Raw genomic sequence first — 17942 nt, forward strand, 5'->3', positions numbered from 1 at the left:
CTGTCTAACACCTTCAGAAGTTAGTGGGAGTTATGCACACACACACTGACAGAAAAAAACAAGCTTTTGAGGCTACACAAAGCTCAGTTTATAGAGTCTTATGGAGGTTTGGTATCTGAGGAAGTGAGGAACATTTAGCAGCTAATGCCTTTCCTGTGAACTGGTCGGATGAATAGAGATTGATGTGGATGAAAGGTATAAAAAATTATTTTATCGCCTCATAGGAAGGCTACAGAGCTGTGCATTTCATGTACTTTATTTATGTAGCTACTTCCTTCCATGCAAATGGGAACTGTGTATCTGTTCTGAGGGAAGTATTGATCCCAGGCTGCATGGAACAATTATACATCAGAGAGTATTCTTATCTACAAAGCCTTGCTTCTTAATCCTGTTGCCAGAGTACACAGAAAAGCAACACATTAGTTAACTATGGCAAACATTCAAAAAGCACATTATAACCTTCCAGGAAAGAAGAAAGCTGAAGGGTTCTTTACAGTAAAATTTGACAACAGACATGGTAACAAAATTATGAGAGCCTAAAAGATAGACCTGGCTGATGCATGAATAGAAAGAAAAGCAGAGATTTTAAAGATGTCCATGGACCAACACTGTATGGTGAACTTTTGACTATCTCACATGAGACTTTGTAAGGTCATGCCTTTGCTGCAGAGCACATTGAATGACATTGATGGACAAGCATAAGTGAAAGCTGATACATTGCAAAGACAAACTCAAGTTCCTACATCCATTTTGCTGCTGTCCTCTCCTGCATAAAATGTACAGGAATTTTCCAGGTTACAGCATCTTATGGCTCCTCGTCCTTCTGCAGTCTCGGTTGCTATGACAATTCCTGCTCAGTCTTTTGCCAAACCTGTTCTTTCTGGCACACGTACAGAAGTGACACTGGCACAGCAACCATCAAACGGAGCCACTTCTGGGGACAGGCTTCAGGTTTTTGTCTGCAGCCTTTGTACCAGGAGCTGGAAGAGCATGGGCTTATTTGGAGCAACAGTCTGTGCTCAGTGCTGGCATTCAGGCCATTTTCTTGCTGGAAGAGAGGAGGCAGATCTGGGCCATGAAGCGTGACAGAGGGTGTGTTGGCAGCAGCTTGTCATGTAGAGGAACAGTAGTGCTCTTTGTTAAGGTGACCACAGGGGTTGCCTGCAGTAGTGGCATTGGTAGATGAGGGCTGGGCTCCTCCATCCATCTGGAGCACTGATTTTTCCCTCATCTATCCTCCCACAAACCAGCATATTTTCTTAGTACTTGCTAAAAAATTAGCCCAGTTCATGCTTCTCAGTAAAAAAGCTGGGTCTGCTTGATAGCCAAGGGCCATCCAGCAGAGTATCAAGCAGGTCCCATGCTCTGCTTGTGTCCAGGATCACATCCTAAATCTGGAAACTTGGAATTGGCTTCTGGACATCTTGACCCTTCCAGAATTTTCTACATGTTGACACTAAGGTCAAACACATAACAGTGCTCCATACGTCAATAACTGACCTCCAGTAAGTGAGGGTGGATTGGGCTTCAGAGCAAGACAGCACAGCACAGATATAAGGAAATCAGTTAAAGTTCACAGGAGATCCTCATGTCAGCAGTAAGTTGGCACAGACTGTCTCCTGGAGTGAAAGTCACCACTACAGTCAAGAAAGAGCTCAACATACATGTGCAGAAATCAGAACAGAGTCAGCATCTGGTAAATCAATGAGAATAAGTGGCACAGCAAAAATACGGTGTATGTTAGGGATAGTGACAGCTCTGGTTACAGACCTCTTTGAGACTCAGTAATTATTTTTTACATGGGACTAAAGAGGCCTCCTGTTAAATGAGTTAGCACATTCAGTCCTGATTGGCTTTTAGGAAAAATACCTCCTCCGAATAGCAACCACAGAACATGTGTGGAAAGGAGTTTCTGACAGGTGATTTCTGGCAAAGAGTTGGCACGTATGATTTTAAGAACACAGCAACTCTCCTCCCCAGTCCAGATTACAGCAGAACCATCTTCTTTATTTGAACTACGAGCATCCCATTAGTCTGTAAAGATTTTTTTTTTGAGATGTCTTGATAAAATTCTGTCCACAGAAAGGATAGCCTAAGATCAATGCAAAAAAAATCAACATGAAAAAGATGCAGACTTCAGCTTCCACATCACCTGGCAGAACCACGAATTTATGGAAATTTGATTATCTGCAATTGCTGCTTTAACTGTGTACCATGCTCTGAAAGCTGACATGACACACCCGCTTTGACATAAAACATCTCCTGTTACAACTGTCTGATTCAGTGGAGTTTTTCCAGAGAGGCCACTGGAATTTTTAGGATGCCGTCTTGTCATTAAGAAATTAGAAAATGCAGCTCTTAATGGTCAGACCTGTGAATGAGATGAGTGAGGATGTTTATTTTTCTTCTTGATTGCAGAAACCCTAAAGTACATGGAATTTTTCTGTTTGGATAAAGGTACTGAGTACAAAGAACCAAAACTCAATCATAGCCAAGGTAAATGTTGCTTGTAAGCTCCCAATGCTGGGATGCCAATGCCTCTTACATCCGATAGGGCTTGGTAGGACTTTATTCATTTAAGTGACATCACCAGAGAAGTGGGAATTGACTGCCAGCTATATGCAAAGCTCTGAAAAAGAAAGCTGTAGCACTACCAAAAAAACCCCCAAAACTTATATCTACAGCAAAGCATGACAAGTACAAATAAATAGTTCAAATATTACACAAGGCAAACTGCAGATTGATTGCTCTTGTAAAGCACACTTAATATATTTGCTGTAAAGAACACACTAATTTCTTTTTTTCTTACTGCTGAAAAAGGCTGACTGAGGTATGTACATAAGCCATCAAGCTTTGATGGATATCTGGAGCCAGCAGTCATGTTTAAAAAATTTTGATTTGCATTTATGCCGTACTCTACTACAAGTTGCTGCCTGTTTAGTTTTCCTGTGATGGCAGTAAATCAAAGCCTTATGGAACAGATCTTATTTGTTGCCTGTAAATATCAGTGGGTCACTGAAAGAAAGAACCAGTAAAACTTGGGGGTTATCAACAAAGAGATCGTTCCTTTGCTGCAATAAAAAAATAAGAAAGAAAACCAAGAGGATTTTATATATATATATATAGAATTGAATGGAATGTGGCATTACAAAAAAATAAGGCAGGAAAAATTCCAGCTTTCTGGTTTTCTTGCTTTATCTACTTTACAATTTGAGGTATTTTCTTATGAACTTTGATAGAGATAGTAGCTCTGTGTGCCAGATCTAACTTATGTGTGATACTGCATTTTCAGAATTGGCAGAATCTAATATATATTTTAGGTATTTTTTGGTACTCAGGGCTAAGAGGGAAACTTTCTGATCTCAGCAGATCCTGAGCTGGTACAGAGTTCTCTTGCTGACTCTAATGGCTGCATAAAACATGTGTTTATGAGAAGCTGAGAAGACACATTCCTCTGTACTGTGAAAACTGCAGCTATACTCAGAGCATTCATAAAACGTTACAGCTACATCTTTCCTTGTTAAAGAGAACCCTTAGAATCAATTCCCTGTAAAAGATAACTCTTAGTCTCAATTACTGCTGTGATTCTTCCGTGTGTACAGAACAAAATCCATTTCAGAAACAAAGCAAAAACTCTCTCTTCAAGACTTCCATTTGTAAAGTCCTGATGCTGTAAGCACACCCAGAGCTCTTGCTAGCATCTGACTATTGCCCTGGTGTAGGGGCATGATGAGGTGTGTGCTTAAGGAATTTGACTCAACTCATTTGCATGGTAAATGTTAACTGAGTAAATATTAGTTATAAATCAAGGGCTAAGAAGTTAATTTGTGATGGTTTGTACTAGAACTTTCATGGTGTTTTAAGATGCGTTCTGCACAGTCCTAAGAACTGAAAGTAGAGGTGCAAAGAGTTACTAATGTCAGCTTGGTTTCTGAAGCAGAGGTTGATGTGACTGTTCCCTCTGTTTTCAACCTACTAGTCTGTCTGAGCCTTTGGCTCATCTCAGCCACGTCTGACAAATAAGGAAAGCTGCTCTCTGCTCATTATTGGTTGCACGGATATAAAAGAAATGAAAGGGCTGGAAGAAATTAATAGGGGGATATAGGTCTCCGTGTAAGAAACCTGGGATTTATCACTTTCAGCAGGGCAAAAACAACTTGCCTTTCTTACTTAACTCTAATGCATTACTGTATTATAATTGCAAATGTATAGATTAAAAGTGATGTCCACTTTTCTAAGACTAAAAAAATTATTCATGAGGCTTCAAGTAAGAAACAACTCATTAATCCAAACTTAGCCACATGTACATAAGATCAGAACAGATATGCTGTGTGTGAGGTTGTGGTGCAGGGTTTGCTCTTGCTGCTTCTTCTTGGATATTTGCTAAAACTGGAAGTGGCATCCCTGAGGATGTTCTTTCATCAGTCAACAGCTCTGTGCTGGCTTGTGTGTTACTGTTGTAATGTTAAGGCTGTTTCCTTTCCGGACTTTGCTCTTTTCATACCAGCAACAAACCAGGCTCTGCCAGACATCTTCACTTGAGTCTTTCTGTTCAAACATTGGCTCTGCATCCCAAATGTTTTTGTATATTTAAAGAAGAGGGAAGCTTAGAGTCATCCAGAGATGTTTCTGCGTGTAAGGACTACGTTATGAGTGCATTGGGATGATCATCCTGTTCTGTCATCAGAAAATTCCCCGCCTTCTACAAAATAAATCCTTCATGAATTGTTCCTTCTTTGCAAATAATCTGAAATTCCCCGAAGTTTTAACTGTGCAGTTTCTGAGTCCTATGTAGTACTCCTTTCCAGCATAATCTTGTTTGGTTGCGTTCTTGTCTGCCCCTTTACCACGAGCAGTAATCAAATGCAAAAGGTAAATGCAGCTCCTTCTCTGAAATCCAGCATCCACGCGTAAGCTTGGATGGAGCAGGTGGGGACAGACAGGGGAGCACAAGGGCACAATGGAACAATAGTGGCCAGAGCAATGATTTCAGCATCCCACAGCTGTCCCACCCACTGCAAGGTTTTTCTCGAGGAGGGGGGGATGATGACAAAAGAGATTTGAAGGAAGACAATGAGAGAGTTTTGCAGATGTTTACAGGGATCTGCTTCTATGTGTGAGTAGCAGCATGGAAGAAAGCACAAAGGTGCTTGTGTCACCACATTAGCAACTGAGTGACAGAGCTGGCATTGCTCGCAGCAGCACGGAGCCTGGAGCTGATATCACACGGGTTACTTGAGAGGATGGTCAAACTCTGCTAAAATCGGTATTTCTAAAAAGAATGATTTGGTACACATCAATATGCATCACCTCTGCCACATTTCACTTCAACCACATTTTCATCCACGCTGCTGACACTGACTGTTTATCAGAATGCCCCCCTGCATTGTGAACGTACTGTTTCTCAGGAAATGCCATCTGCTTACCCTTGCTTTTCTTGGAAATCGGATGCAAAAACTCACTGTGGACATCAACAATCTGTTTTGGGGGTTCCCAAATTCCTTTACACAATCCTGCCTATCAGTAACAATTCACTTTTTCCCTCAGAATTAATCTTTGCTTGTGGGTTCTGGAATTTAAATACGGAAAAATTAAAACACCAACCTACGCTGGAAGCAGTTTGGTTTTCAGAATCATCTGGGATATATTAGAGGCCCTAGCAGCCTGGTCTACACTTGTTAAAAAAACACTCAAAGCAAAGCAAAGCAAAGCAAAACTAAACTAAAATGGAGGTACTGAAGTTATTTGCATACAAATGTTGTATACGGATAGATACGCAACAGCGTGGTGCGTTGCAGCTGGAAGCCAGCTTGCTGAGTTATGTTCAGCTACAGTGCTGAGTAAGGGTCATGCTTCAGGCATTTCCATTAGATTGGTGCCAGATATATTCCTTTCCATAAATTATGTTTTGTGAGCACCAAAATGGGTTCTGCCAGATCAGTAGTGCTGTCTGAACTCACTAAACTGCAGCAAAGACAAAAGATAACACAATTTATTTACTGCAACCAATGTCTTTGCAGCAGTTGGCTCTTGTAGTGGGCTATTACTACAAAGATTTATCCCTTAACATTCCCTCTTTCTCTCTCAGCAATAGAAAAATTGAAGGCAAAACTTTTAATGTTGCAAGACAGTGATGACTCTGCATTATTTCAAAAGTATATCAGTGCTGACCTTCATCCTTTACACAAAAAGCATCATATTGGTCATTCACAAAGGGATCGGTTTCAATTTTAACATCAATGGCTTTCACGCTCTGCTGTTTGCTGCCCGTCTTTCTGCATATAATTGTCCTAAAATAGAGAAGAAGAAGAAAAAAATAATCAGAAATCTTCTGGAGTTGTACAAGCAGGTGAAATTTGGAGATTTATTTATCAGAGTAGTCAGGCTTTAGCCTCAGCTTAACTGTTTCAGCGTTGGCACATAAAGTAATAGCGTGGGAAGATCTATGAAAAAAAGCCAAGGGAGAAATAGAAGTAATTGGAAAAATGTTTGCTGTAAATCAGTTCAAGGCATAGAGAGCAACAAAGGATGTTTATCTTACTATATTCTAAATATCAGGCCTATACCCAAAGTATTTAAGGCCATATTTTGCTCTCACATTTCAGCAATACATGTTCCCATTGATGGTACCTGGATGGAAATGAATAGGAAACTCAAGATTTGATCTGAAAGATTATAAATCTTAGCGTTTACATTAAAGAGCCAGTAAGGTTGCATATTTAACTGCTCAAAAGCTAACACAGACAAACTCAGAAAATTCATCTTGGGTTGTTGGAAGAAAAACAGCTTTTTTTTTTTTAATAGCAATTTCACACTTTTGAGTAAACTCCATTTCTCCTGGTTTGGTACTCATCAGTACCTAATCCATCCTGTCACCCCTGATAGGCTTGAAGAAAGGTATTAGATCTATATTGGGTTTTAAAATCCTGTAGGTGCTGACGATGAAGTAAGAGTTTACCAATTATGTCTTTTCTCAGCTGCACTGGCTGCTTAAAACTAGCAAATAGAAGAGAGTTTCTTGCAGAAAACACTGGGTTTACTGTTACATTGGAGGTTACAAAGGCTGGGAAAGTTGTTTCAGCCCAAATTTTTGCAGCTGGATGTTAATGGTGTGGGTTTATATTTTCGTGGACAGCAAGCTTGTAGAAGTGTTGCACAGTCAGCTATTCTAGTGAAGGGAAGATAAAAATGCTTTCCACAGAGCAAATCCTTCCAGAGGAGGAAATTATCATTTTGTATTGTGCAATGGTTGAACTAATGTGCCATCAGCCCTTCCCTAAATCTGAGGAATAAAATAAGATAAAATAAAATACAATAATATAAAATAAATAAGATTAAATAAATAAAATGCCTGTTCATTGAGGGTGGAAAAGATCCAGTGGAAACCCAGTATTTGATCATGCACTTAAAATACTATGTAACAATTGTTTTGTAGAAATAAGCTGAATTATGGTTGTACAGACTATTTTCATTCTGGCATGTGTTAGCTTTCGGGTAGCTAAATACACAACTTTAGTGTTCTTTTATTATAAACAAACAAAAGCAACATGAAACAAGCCGTATGGTGGTGGTCACACATGTGCACCAAAATGGCTCCTGCTACACTTCTCCTCTGGAAAACAACATGATGTCATTCCCTGCTAAAAGCCCCTTTATGATTTCAAACCAAATATGTTTCCTTCATAAAGAAAACTCCACTTGATTTTTTGAGGGACAAAAAATCCCTTCAAAAAAGTCCTTTTTTAAGGACAATATTGTCCACACAAGTTTTAAATTCAGTTCTCTCAGAGTTTAATGGACTTAAAATCTGAATCCTCTAAGTCAGTAATTAAGCACTTAGACAAAAGCCACTCGATCTGCCAAAATGAGTTCAGATGACTGGGAGGATCAGGATATCAATTAGAAAGTTTCTGTATGTATGCAATATTCCCATATTATTCCACTAGGTGTTAAAAGGTCTAAAAGAAGGAGACACTTATGCCTCCCTTCAAAAATTAACTCATCAACCTTAATCTTTCCAATAAATACTCACTTGCTTAGATCCCTGGATCAGTTATGTCTTGCAACACTGAGTGGACAGATAATGATATGACTGCAAAAAAATGTGCTTTTCATCTGTAATTGTGTACTTTAGGCTTGAGGCTCGCTCTCTCTCAAAAAAAAAAAAAGAAAAAAAAAGAAAAAAAAAGAAAAAAAAAGAAAAAAAAAGAAAAAAAAAGAAAAAAAAAGAAAAAAAAAGAAAAAAAAAGAAAAAAAAAGAAAAAAAAAGAAAAAAAAAGAAAAAAAAAGAAAAAAAAAGAAAAAAAAAAAAAAAAAGAAAAAAAAAGAAAAGAAAGCAACAAAGGGAAACAAATTAATTTTGAAGACTCTTACCATCATAAAATTCTGGTCTCTGAACATCAGGCCACACTCATTTCTATGTTCCATCAAAGACTAAAATTCCTGAGACATGGAAGCCGCTTTTGAAAATCTTATCTTTCTAATTTCTAATTAGAAATCTTCTGAGATTTCCAATTCCAATTTCTATATTTATGTATTTTGCTTCTGCCCAAAGCACTGTAACTTCTTTATCAGTTCTTCAGCTGGCTGCAAAGTTATCTGTGGGTGACACACCCTTGGTATAATGAGATCATCACCAAAACAGGATACCTGGCTCAGGTGTAAGGTCATGTATTTAAAGTGCTAGTTTTTCTCACTTTTTTTTCAAATATTTTACTATAAACTACAGGTTTGTAGGTGATAGATTTTATCGATTAGCTAATTCATTTTAAGAACCTTCTCAGCTGCTATCCAGTGTGATCAAGCTGACAAAGGTTTACCTTGCATGAAGTTTCAACATTATACATAAAGAAAGGCTTTAGATTACATTAAGATTTTTCACATGTATTTACATGTATCTGCTACTTAGGACTTTCATTTGGATTTTTGTCATATTAAAATTGATCTGAATAAAACTGCAAATGTCCTAATGCAATCCTTCTGAAATGAAAGAAACCTTGTCTTGTACACAAGACACAGTGCCGGGTCAATGATTGGACTTGAATATCTCAGATGTCTTTTCACACCTTGATGTGAAATATGACTCTAAAAAGCTGAAGGAAGAAAAAAAATCTATTTAATCTCTTTCATTCCTTCTTCTCTGACAGTAGTTTCCCACCTCAGGCTCAGTCCTGCAAGCTTTAAACATCTTCAGTAAGCTGTTACTGCTGTTGCTGAATGGAGCTTCAAGAGTGCTCAGCATTTCTCAGTAGTGGGTCGATCAGACCTGCAATGCCCATGGCATAGAAATAGTCTCTTTGCAGCCAGTAGGATTTCAGGTATGACTAAAAATACACATTAATAGCCTATTTTCTGAGTTCTTGAGGGTTCCCCTAAATATTAAAATGCTAGCTTTTAATCTATAATTTCAACTTAAATATACAGGTACACTTTAGTCACAGTTCTAAAAGGTAGAGTGTGATGCTTTTAAATTTGTTACCATTCTCATGACTGAAAAATGGCTACCAATTCAGAATTCATCATATCTTGAAATTTCTTCAGCAGCAGCACAGCCATACTAAAATAAGAGACAAAAAATTGTACAGTTGTCCTACTCTTTCCAGCACCCTGCTGAGAGGTGCTGCTGCCTGGTTTGTTTCTTGACCGTCTTGAATTATTGCACCGTGGCATGCATCATGGCTGAGAGAATGTCACAAACTTTACACTTTTTTAAGGGACACATCCACCTACCCAGCCACTCAGAAGAATATAGTCATGTACATTTAGTTCTGTTTATGGATACTTTCATGCATTAATTGAAGTTAACCTCATTACTCAGCATACAATATCATCTGATGCTCAGAGCAGTGTAATGCTTCATTTTGTGCCTTTTAGTTAAGAATCAGATTTGATTTCTTTTTCCTTCTGTGGAGATTTCTGATGAAGGCAGACGTGCTCAGAAGAAGCATCCTGAGTTTGGACAGCGTATCACCCATAGTAGTTGTCTGTGATATGTATCTGCCTGAAGCATCCATGCATCCCTCAAAATTACTCTTACATGGCCATGAACTCTCAATCTCAGCATACAAATCAATCAGAAACACTATCTCCATAGACCATGAAAGTACCACATGTTATCCAGTAAGATAAAAATGTGGTTGGTTGTGTCGTCAGCAGCCCCTTCTCTCTGATGAAAATTGGAAGGTGCCTAAAGGTATCTCCTCTGTTTCCTTGACAAACTACTGAGAATCTTCTCAGTCTAGTGCTAAGGACAAACTGCTTCATGATGCCTCTTCTCCTCTCAAGAGAGAAAACAGGAGACCAGGGATTCTGCACTGTGTTGAACCTCAGTTTAACTCCTGCTGTACAATACAATTCATCCAACTAAGAACAATTAACAGTCCTTCTGTACCCACCTGGAAAAAAAGATCAGAGACTGGCCAATCTATTCATTGTTTTCCTGTGCCATGACTCAGATATTGCAGATATCACGTGCACACACAAGGAGAAAATCTAGTATGTAGCACAATAAGGTGAGAAGCAGACTTCCCAGAAGCCTTCAGCTTACTCTTGTGCTGCTTCAATTTTTTTTTCTAATGTATTATGTAACGAAGGAATAATTGGTATATTTTGCTCTTCTCTTAATTCCTCTGTTCAAAGAAGGAAATAGAAGAAAATCTGGCATGACTAATATTTATTTTACAATATGTCATAATATGCCATTATAGAATATGTATTAATAAATATATGATAATTATATGCTCAAACTGTAGTAATTATAGTCCATTTCATATATGGTATGTATGTATAATAAAGGCATTTTTAATAAAGACATGCTATTTTTATATAAATTATAAGTTTTGTTTATAGTAATATCCACTGATACTTGTGCTTTGTAAGATAACTGCAAGGCAATTTTATAATACTTGAAAGTTTTTCAGTAAGCCCAAGTTAAAACAAATGGATTTGACAGCTGAGTTCATAGGATAAAGCGTGATCCATCAGCACAGAAAACAGTAGGTGGGATGTTTTTTTGTAGTTGCTACTTTATCTGCCGGTTGATTTTAGGTTTTGTAGTCTTAGTCAATAAATTCACTGAACTGAGTCAGAATGGTCTTATGACATTGATTCATAGTAGTATGAGCTTGCAATATATTCAGCTCAGAAGAACATCAGCAACAACGTGTTAGCTGAGGCACTGTGAAAGTCTGGTTCATAGCATACTATAAGAAACCTTCCCCTAATTATAAAGCTAAAAACTTCATCACTTTTCTTAGTCAAGATAAATCTTTAACATCTTGTGCTGATTTTTTTTCATGGGTCAGCTTTACTGTTTGTGTTTCAGTAACTAGGCAAGAGAAAAAACCAGCAGCAGTCTGGGAGCCAAACTAGGGGATTTTTATTCTTAGTCTTTCCCTTCTGTATTTTGGGAAACTGCAAATTACAAAGCTGGCTCTGATGAGGAATAAAATATAAATGACATGTTCATGATTACCAAAGGGAAGAAAATTTCCCTGAAAAGTCATGAAGGGGAGCACAGGTGGGCTTTGGAAAGTCCATTGACTGGGAACTATAGAGGCTAATTCTGGCTGGATGTGACCCAAAGAAAGCAGCTGCTAAGTGTGACATGAAGACATTCCAACAGCAATACTGCCACTGGAAATGTCAAAAGGAGGTCTTACCAAGGCAGAACCAATATCCTTTAGATTCTTAAAAATATACACCAAAATGCAGCCTTTTGTGCTTAAAATTGTACATATGACTACTGAAATAGTGAGGCCTCTGTTCATTAGATAAATATGGCCCATTCATGCAGACTTTCATACTGTAGCCTAGTATGAAAGATTTTATATAGTCATTTTACTCTAATATCACTAGGTACATATAATTTGAGCATTCTTAATGCATGTAAAGAAGAATCATGTTGCTTCCTGGTCTGGACTAGCTGGATGCTCGATGGCACGTCAAGCATCACTAGAAAGTTGGTTTTACCCAATTTCACTTTACAGGTTCCAGTTTAATCCATGGCTTTGGTAACAGATGTTACTGGTTAGTTACCAAAGGGTTTTAAAAAATACAAAAATATTTTCTGAATGCTACTGATTTACAAAGCAGCTCTGTTCTCAGAGGACAGGCTTTCAGATATGACAAAGCATTACAGAGAGTCTAAAAAAAAAAGGCAAAATATGTGAACTTCATTTGAAAAGTGGAAAATCAACTTCATTAGATATCTGACAAGTTAAAATCCTGGTATTAGCCCCTCTTGTGCATTTGCAAAGAGTAAGCATATCCCATTTTTGACTTCATTTTGCTCAGCTAAATAAATTATCACCTTTAATTGCCATTTGATAAAAGAGGTGCTTTTTTGGACTAATCCTAGTCTGAGCCCAGACGTTCTGGGCTTGAATGCCAATAATTACATTGCACTATTGCAGGTGGCGTCTCACTGGTGCCTCATTCAAGTCCCTCAGTACTGCCCTCTTTCCTCTGGAAATGCTGCTGGATATCTTTTAGGAGGATAGCATTTATTTTTCTCACAAATTTTACATGAGGTATTTCATTTTAAAACAGGCCCACTGCCGCCCTGTGTTCTGTGACTATACCCAGCTCTTTCTCCTGCTCTGCCTTTCCAGCTGAACTGCTGGTTTAAGGCAGAAATTCCTATTAGCCTTCAGACAATACTGTTGCCTTGCACCCTGTTTCTATTACTCCATCTCTGAAGTCAGGCTTACCTTCCTGTTCAATATTGTGATTTTCCTTGGTCTTAGGAATGATTTCTAACCTTCTGGCATTAATTAGTTTTACTATCAAACTGCTGCCTTTTGTGCCAAAGCTTGCTAAAGTTTTGCTAAATCTCTCAGTTAGTTAAAAAAACCTTCCAGTAAAAATACAACTTAGAAGTGAGAGTCATATCTCGCTTAGTAAATGGCAACTCTGATGACTGTGATGCTACATTTCAGCAGATGGTGGTTTGGATGCTTGTCTTAGAAAACACATAAAAAAATAGGTATTTTCTTTTCTACAATGCTGTTCCTCAAAAAGTACATTTTCTAAAAAGTTATTCAGTTATTGGGCCATCTCTTTTACAAGAAACACAGCTGTCATACTTTGTCCATGTTATCATCCCAGGTTGGGCTAAGAAAAGATTTGCTTCTTTCCTCCCAAAGCTGATGGAAAGTGGGTCACATCCACATTGCTCAGTGATATCATCCCTGGGAGTAAACTGGTCATGCCCACTTCCTAAATTCAAGTCTCTTGACTGAGCTTTATGTAAAAATCCCTATTCCTGAAACACAATTACTTTGTTTTCACCTTATATGAGACTTTCTGAGACGATTGACAAGAAACAACAAGAAGACAAAGTCGTCTTCTAGGAGAGCATGACATGAGCTGTGAGCTGTGGGACTAGAGTTTGTGACATGAAGGCATTTTGGAGTCCAAGACCTCCTCAGATGATTTCATAAGCAACTTTAGCATTTTGAATTGGACCGTGTCCTGTCAGTTATGTCTGGATTTTTCTCTTGAAGTGAATTACTTGACCTGCCTCAAATATCTGTCTGGGAACAAATTCATATGCATTATAATCAGTCAGCAGAGCACAGCCTTGAAATAAAACCAAGAGCTTGCCAAAGTGACATATCACCAGGACTGCTTCTCTGCAAAGAGCAAGTGGACCTGTTTTAGCATGCACACCTGGATGAATTTCAAGGGACCCACAAGCCCAAGTCTTTACAAATACAGATGAGAAGACTGGAAAGGGTTAGCAACTGACCCTTTATTTCATTCCTTGGATATTGCTTTTTTCTTTCCCAGGAAATGTGCTTTTACTACCGTATGTCAGGTGCTGGGCAAGTCCCATGCAGTAGGCAGAAAAAGAAGTAGGTAGTTTTGTGAAATGCCATATTTGAGTCTTATTATTACATTTCCCACTGGTGTTATCTGCAGTGAGGGCCCTGTTGTGTTTGACACTGTAGCAGCATTCAAAAGCAGTCAGTGCAAAACCCAGAGAGCTAACAAAAGGAAGGAAAAATGGAGATGAAGTAATTTTCCTAGTAGCAAACATCTGGTCTGTGGTCAGCCAAGAAAAGAACCCCTGTCTTCTGACTCTCACAGCAGAGCTTATTCTAGCTGACTCTGCTTACTCACTGCAGACTTATCCCCTCTGGAATAAATCCTTCAGGGACTGGGTAGAAACTAGCCCAGGGCAATTTCATGCAAAGGAACACATTGACAAAGGAGCAGGGGCAGGAGGTCTATCACAGAACAGAAATTTTACGCAGAGCTTCAAAGCTGTTATAGAAGAGATACATGGCTCCATTCCTTTGTAGGCAAATAAGGAACAGGATAGGGAATAGGACAGCTTCAGCTTTTCTGTCCTACAAAAGTAATGGAAATGAGTAATTTGCTATGGGTATATTAGTACAAGGTGTTGAGGATGTTTAACCATTTCTAAAATGAATAGCTGCTTTCTAACATTCTGTGCACAGGGTTGATATTAAGACCAGTTGTGTTACATTCACTTCCCAAATTTCAAAAACCCAGAAAAGAAATTAAGACCCTACAAGACATACTGCCCAGTGCTGGAAGACTCGACACAAAATTTTCCAGCATGACATCTGAGTTCAAAAGATAGCAGTGAGAGCCTTTCAGAGAACTCTGCCACCTTTTTTTCATTTATATTCTGGCAGATCACTTGATGGTTTTACTGACTCACTTGTCTGACATGCAAGTAAGTCATAAGAGTGTCATTTTTAGTATAAATAGCTATTAGGGCTCATCTGACAAATGAGACTTGCCTAACAACATTTCATTTCCTGAAATGCAACAATGTGTAATGCTTTATAAGTTACACATGTCAAGAGTGACTTGTACACGGCTTACTTTTGGCTTGCTGGGAGAAGTTATCCCTACCTACTTGTCAGTGGCTCTTCTCAAAAAGTTCCCAAGCCCCTAGACTGCCAGGGACTTGTCTGTGTGAAGAACCCTGAACCCTGAATTAAGTTGGGCTGAACAACTGCAAGGGCAAGACAAGAACATCCCCTTATTCCTGTGAAAGAGATTCTGTCTCAGGCTGCTCAAATCACAAAAGCACCCACTTTATAGTGTCTTTGGATTTGCTGGCAGGGATCTATTTGTTTAAGCAATTTCCATTCTGCATCAGTTGAAATGAATCCCATTTGTCAAGACCTGCTGCTTGGGCTAGCCCAGTTTGCAGGGACTGAAGTGGGCATACTCAAATATGGATGATCTACATTTACACAAGAGTCATCAGAAATTTGATAGTCACACAAACTGGGCTGGCTCTTTAGACCAAATTCTCCTCTTTGCCCATAGAAGAAGCACAGCCCAGAGAGTAGGCAATATAAACCTGCTCACACTGACTCAGTGATGTGCCTCAGCCGTAAGAGGACACACTCCCACAGGTTTCCAGGCTCTGATTTGGCTGTAAAAATAATAATAAGACAAAATAATCAACAGTGATGGAAATGTTTACTAGGAGTGGGATTGTAACTATTCACTGAGACCATAAATAGTCACCAGAAATTAACAAATCACAGGCTTGTGCAAAACCTGGACAATGGATCTAGCAGTGAAAAAGTCCTTACATGTCTGCTAGAGCTCCTGTTCAGTTTAAAGTCTAAGTGATGAAAGGAGGGCTGAAGCATTTCAGAAAACCTGCAACACCATAATTACTTCAATCACATAATTTGTTTGTGTTTACTTCTACTGCCAATGTCTAACCCATTTTTCTCAGGGGAAAGATTGGGGTACTTTCCAGGCACCAAATAAATAAACCAAACCTCATTCTTACAGAAATTAGGAACTTCTTTTATCATGCTCCCTCCTATTAATCTCCTTTCTGAGGCACACAGTCCAAGAGGATATGGGAGAGTATTAGACTAAAGCTCTGCTATCTGCATTGGACTCCAGTCAGCTGCTGGGAGGATTCCAAGATTTTAGATCCGACTTACAAAGTCCTGAACAGTTTTGGACTTGGCAGATGTGGGGAGGTCATTTCTCATTCAAAGATGTGGAGTTTCATCAAGATACATACACAAAGTGTGCCCAGCAAAGAGTCCTTTATTTTGGAAATAATTTTTCAAACTTCTCTAACCTGTGGGCATGCCGTGAAGCCTGCTTTCTCTTCTCTTCTCTTCTCTTCTCTTCTCTTGCTTTCTCTTCTCTTCTCTTCTCTTCTCTTCTCTTCTCTTCTCTTCTCTTCTCTTCTCTTCTCTTCTCTTCGTAAAACCAGCTGGTGTGGAGAGGTTTTTCTGTATACCAGCTATCCTTTACCCCTGCTGTCATGTTTCCATTTATCAAGTAAATGCCCAAAGTATTGTATAGGTAAATATTGAAAAATAAATAACTAATTTAGTAAAATAATTTGAGTCCCTTCTTATTTTTTTTTATTCCTTTAATTATTCTTAAGCCTTTTTTTGAGACACTTTCAGTACCTTTCCCAAGATACAGTAAAAATATATATAGTATTCCAAAGCAGGCCATTACAATGACCTACATGTATATATTTTTTCATATTCTCCATCCCATTCCATAAACACTCTAGAAACTTCTTTGCTTGCTTGTTTGTTTGTTTGTCTGTTTTTACTACAGCTGCAGTCTGACAGAGGTTTTCTTTGTGCTGTGCATAGTGATGTCCTCATATCTTTCCTGGACTGACAGACGTAAATCAGAACCCTGTAAAGACATTTTCAAGTAGATTGCATGTTCCTCCTGCATGTATTATCACGGAACTCCTTGTGGCATCATTTTACCCTTTCATCTAAATTTCTCTGTAAATCTCTGTATTGAAGCTGAACTTGTTCAACTTGAACAACTTTGTCCCATTTGCACATTTTGCACTTGACTGCTCACTTCTTTCTCCAGAGGCGCATTAACTTACAGTGGAAGCAGATTAGCCTTTTTAGGCTGTATACAATTCCTATTTTTCCCCAGGGCCAAAACCATCCAGTTCAACGAACCAAGTAACATAGATTCTGGTGCTTGCCCAGCCATGGGTAAAATAGCCCCAGAGTATAAAATTCCAGCTCTGAAGAACTTTTTTCTGTGGTGAAGCTCTCCACTGAAGGTCAGATCTGGTGACTGCACAGCAATGGCATGCTGGTGTGCCCCCACAAAGTTCTTTCTGATAAATAGTTTAGAGACTTCCATACTAAGGACAGGTTTACTGGAGGAATGGAGTACAGAAGTTTGGAAGGGATGCAAAATCTTCCCCTCCTTCCCAGCAGTATGATGTGTTTTTATCACTGTACACAATTTTGATATTGAAGATATTCAGTCCACAGCTGTTCTATTAATAGCCACAGTTCCAGTGCCTGCAGCAATTAATTGAGGATCTCACTGGACTAACTAGTGGTATTGCTTAGATAAAAAAAGGGATGATTTCTTCTCCTGCCCGTCATCATTCCTTACTTCTGGAATACAGAGGTTGTATAAAGACCCTGTACAACAACTTTTCCATGCACTTCTTACAGTTATATGGTTTCCCTGTCTTGTCAGCCTGCAAGCTATCTCAGCAACTGTCTTGGGAAAAAGATTTTTTGGATTTAGATCACCGTCTTTTATCCTGAGGCATTTCTGAATTCTTTTTTTAATGACCAGAAGTACCTACAAATAAATTTTCAAACAATTTTTCACCTAAGAAAAAATACAACCACAGAAAATAGTTGCTTTTGCTTGAAATTGTTTAAATTTCATTAATAGTAGTAATTTTGTGTCCTTTGGAAAACTTACCACTAAAAATACAGAAACTCCAATGCTTACTTTAAAAACTGGTAACTATCACAAAATCTAATAATAAACTAAAGTTTGGAAACATTTTTTTCATAAAACAAAACTATCACCATTGAACATTGAAAATAGATTAGATATACTCCTGGGCAATTCCTGTATCGTCCCAGCTTCAGTGACAAAAGACATTCCCTCAACTCCTCCATTTACATTCC

The 17942-nt window shown here is 38.5% G+C and overlaps 1 protein-coding gene across 1 annotated transcript in view; it reads right to left on the minus strand.

Annotated features, from left to right (window-relative positions):
* The window catches only part of SUSD5 (sushi domain containing 5), a 42002-nt gene that overhangs the window by 14819 nt on the left and 9241 nt on the right, over nt 1-17942 (minus strand). Inside the window, exon 3 of the mRNA XM_008633846.2 lies at nt 6172-6290. Within this exon, the coding sequence (XP_008632068.1) occupies nt 6172-6290 (119 nt within the window). The remainder of the gene's footprint in view (nt 1-6171; nt 6291-17942) is intronic.

This window comes from Corvus brachyrhynchos, unplaced genomic scaffold (assembly GCF_000691975.1).
Source record: "Corvus brachyrhynchos isolate BGI_N302 unplaced genomic scaffold, ASM69197v1 scaffold94, whole genome shotgun sequence".
Taxonomy (NCBI): Eukaryota; Metazoa; Chordata; class Aves; order Passeriformes; family Corvidae; genus Corvus; species Corvus brachyrhynchos.